At 35.2% G+C, this 3,387-nt stretch overlaps 1 protein-coding gene across 3 annotated transcripts in view; it reads left to right on the plus strand.

Annotated features, from left to right (window-relative positions):
• LOC115235686 (transient receptor potential protein) overlaps positions 1 to 3,387 on the plus strand; it is a 28,635-nt gene that overhangs the window by 18,726 nt on the left and 6,522 nt on the right. For all 3 annotated transcript variants that reach the window (XM_029807623.1, XM_029807625.1, XM_029807624.1), the window contains exon 16: positions 577 to 799. In XM_029807623.1, coding sequence (XP_029663483.1) covers positions 577 to 799 — 223 coding nt within the window. The remainder of the gene's footprint in view (positions 1 to 576; positions 800 to 3,387) is intronic.

The raw sequence follows: 3,387 nt of genomic DNA on the forward strand, positions 1-3,387 counted from the left end.
CATTTAAGAAAATATCGATCACATTGACTTGGCCTTGAAAAGGTCACTCAAGGTCAAGTCCATATTTTCATCATGTGTCCCCCTCTGAACCATACAACTTTTGTATAGAACATTTTTTTCCATCTTGTTTACTTTACGAGATATTTGCGTGCGTTGATTAAAATTCTGTACATAAAAGTATTACGGTAAGATTATTGAAAACTAAATATTTTACGAGATATTTTATTTTTTATATCAAAATATGTCAGATTAAGATATAAAATAACTCGAAAAATATTTAATAAAAAAATACTTTATTAGAGTGTTTTGATAAGCCCTCGAGATAAGCTACAAGAATATGCAATAAAAAATGGGAAGTTCCATTTAAGAAAACATCGATCACATTGACTTGGCCTTGAAAAGGTCACTCAAGGTCAAGTCCATATTTTCATCATATGTCCCCCTCTGAACCATACAACCTTTGTCTAAAACATTTTTGTCTTAAACTTATAGATTTTAAGATATTTCAGTGGATACATTAAAATGGCCTACCCTATATATATATACATATAAATATATTTAACAATTTTATTTCAGAAAAAGTCTCGAGAGAAAGCTATGATCAGGCACGACACCGTAATGCGTGTGCTTATACGTCGTTACGTGACAGCTGAACAAAAGAAACGAGACGAGTTTGGTATCACGGAGGATGATGTCAGAGAAATTCGACAGGATATTTCGACCTTTCGATATGATCTGATCGACATTCTTAGGCAGAACGGAATGCGTGCCCCGCAGATTGACAAAGAAGAAATAACCAGTACATTTTTATGCATAATTATAATACATATTTAATTTATGTTTTTAATCATAATATATAGAGTGTCCCAAAGCACCCTTGACAACGCTCGTGAGTACGTAGAGCACAGTAAACTGAACAGAAAAGTCTTGTACCATTTTTTTATATAACGCTTAATAAAGGAGTTATTATTGAGTAAAGTCTGGTCAATCAGCGCCGACTTTTAGCCGCGCGCCTCGTAGTGTGCGTGTATATATATATAATATACATTATACACTATTAAAAAAAAATAAGGAACACTTTTCATACCCTAAAAATTGGGCTATTTTCAAATCGCTAAAACTCGATGAAAAATCATCGTAGACAATAAATTAAAAAAGCATTTTGAAGTTTGAAGTTTCAACTTTAACGCCCTATCGGTGGTTTCTAAAAATTTTTTTATCTTCCTTGTTTTGTTTAAAAAAGAACCCATTGTTTTGTTCCTTAAAATTATGTATTTTTGACACACTGCAGCCCGATAAAAAAATTTATCTTGAAAAATTCAACTCAAATTCCATAAACTACAACATTTTGCCTACAAAATGCTTTTTTTAAAATTTTTCTACGATTTTTTTTAACCGAGTTACCGATTTTGAAATTAAATCTATATTTTCTAGAAAATTTCTTTTTTGGTAGTGTATAATGTATAAAAATTTTCTAGAAAATATATATATATATAGATTTAGTTTCAAAATCGGTAATTCGGTCAAAAAAAATCGTAGAAAAATTTAAAAAAAAGCATTTTGTAGGCAAAATGTTGCAGTATATGTAATGTTGTAGTATATATATATATATATATATATATATATATTATATTTATATGTATCACATAACTATTCGGTCGCGTATATAATTTTGGTATTTTGGTACATACTTTCATTTCGCAATCGTTAGCTTTTGATGATTTTGACAGTTCCCGAAACAGAATCGCCGGCATATTATAAGCAAGTTTAAATATATTTTATAAGTAAGATTTTTAGATAAAGAAAAGACTTAACGCGCGCGGCCCGCATGTCTATACGATAATAAAGCCCGTTTCCCACGATGCGATTTTTCGTGTTGGATAGGATGCATGATTTGCTGCTTGCTGCCCTGCGCTTTACATTACATAAACCTAAGCTGCTTATTGGTTGTTTACACTGCCTAAAAACAAAACACGCAGAGAAAATAGCACTCGTTCTATCAATGAAAACCGTCAGCGCTACACGCAGCGCTACTCGCAGCAAGCAACTTTTCTCGTTGCGTAGCCTGCACGGTGGCTGGCAGGGCTCCTCGCAAGTAAACTTGCACGAAAAATCGCATCATGGGAAACTAGCTTAAGTCACATTCAGATTGAAAAAAAATGTTTTGTGTTAAACACAAAAAAAATTTTTCTTTTATTTAAAAAATTATCTATTTAAATACTTGCAAAGAAATTAGTTATTTCAATCAAGCGGCAAATATATTTGAATTTGTAAAATATTAAATAAAAGCAAAGTATAATTTTATTTGCAAATAAAAAAAAGAATTTGTTTTTTTATCGGTAATTATGCATATTAAGGTCCCATCTCCGCAGGATAGTGATGTTGACATATGTTGTCAAGGTCATGACCCTGATCAACATTCCGAAGGTTTTAGCCGGCGGTCGTTGTTTATTCAAAAGTTATTAACAAATAAAGTTTGAGAAGTATATCACGTAATTTTCGAACATGTATAAAAGAATAGTGACCTTGACATAACGAAACCCCCTACGGGCTCCACTTTCGGAAGATATAACCTAACCCAAACCTATTTCTGATTTAAAACTAAAATTTGGTTTGGGTTAGGTTATATCGGTTATATCTGGAGGCCCCCTCCGTAGGGAGAAGGCGGAACCCACTGTGTCCATGCATATACTTTACAATGCGAAGCGAGGTTCAGCCCAGAATTGTTGTGTGGATGGGAAAGTGTATGCGTGAACGCAGTGGGTTACCCCTTCCCTCCTACGAGGGGGGGCTCCACTTTCAGAAGATATTACCTAACCTAACCTAACCTAAACCTATTTCTGATTTAAAACTAAAATTTGGTTTGGGTTAGGTTATATCTTCCGGAAGAGGAGGCCCCCTCCGTAGGGAGAAGGCGGAACCCACTGTGTCCATGCATATACTTTACAATGCGAAGCGAGGTTCAGCCCAGAATTGTTGTGTGGATGGGAAAGTGTATGCGTGAACGCAGTGGGTTACCCCTTCCCTCCTACGAGGGGGGGCTCCACTTTCAGAAGATATTACCTAACCTAACCTAACCTAAACCTATTTCTGATTTAAAACTAAAATTTGGTTTGGGTTAGGTTATATCTTCCGGAAGAGGAGGCCCCCTCCGTAGGGAGAAGGCGGAACCCACTGTGTCCATGCATATACTTTACAATGCGAAGCGAGGTTCAGCCCAGAATTGTTGTGTGGATGGGAAAGTGTATGCGTGAACGCAGTGGGTTACCCCTTCCCTCCTACGAGGGGGGGCTCCACTTTCAGAAGATATTACCTAACCTAACCTAACCTAAACCTATTTCTGATTTAAAACTAAAATTTGGTTTGGGTTAGGTTATATCTTCCGGA

Source organism: Formica exsecta, unplaced genomic scaffold (assembly GCF_003651465.1).
Source record: "Formica exsecta isolate Colony F162 unplaced genomic scaffold, ASM365146v1 scaffold231, whole genome shotgun sequence".
Lineage (NCBI taxonomy): Eukaryota > Metazoa > Arthropoda > Insecta > Hymenoptera > Formicidae > Formica > Formica exsecta.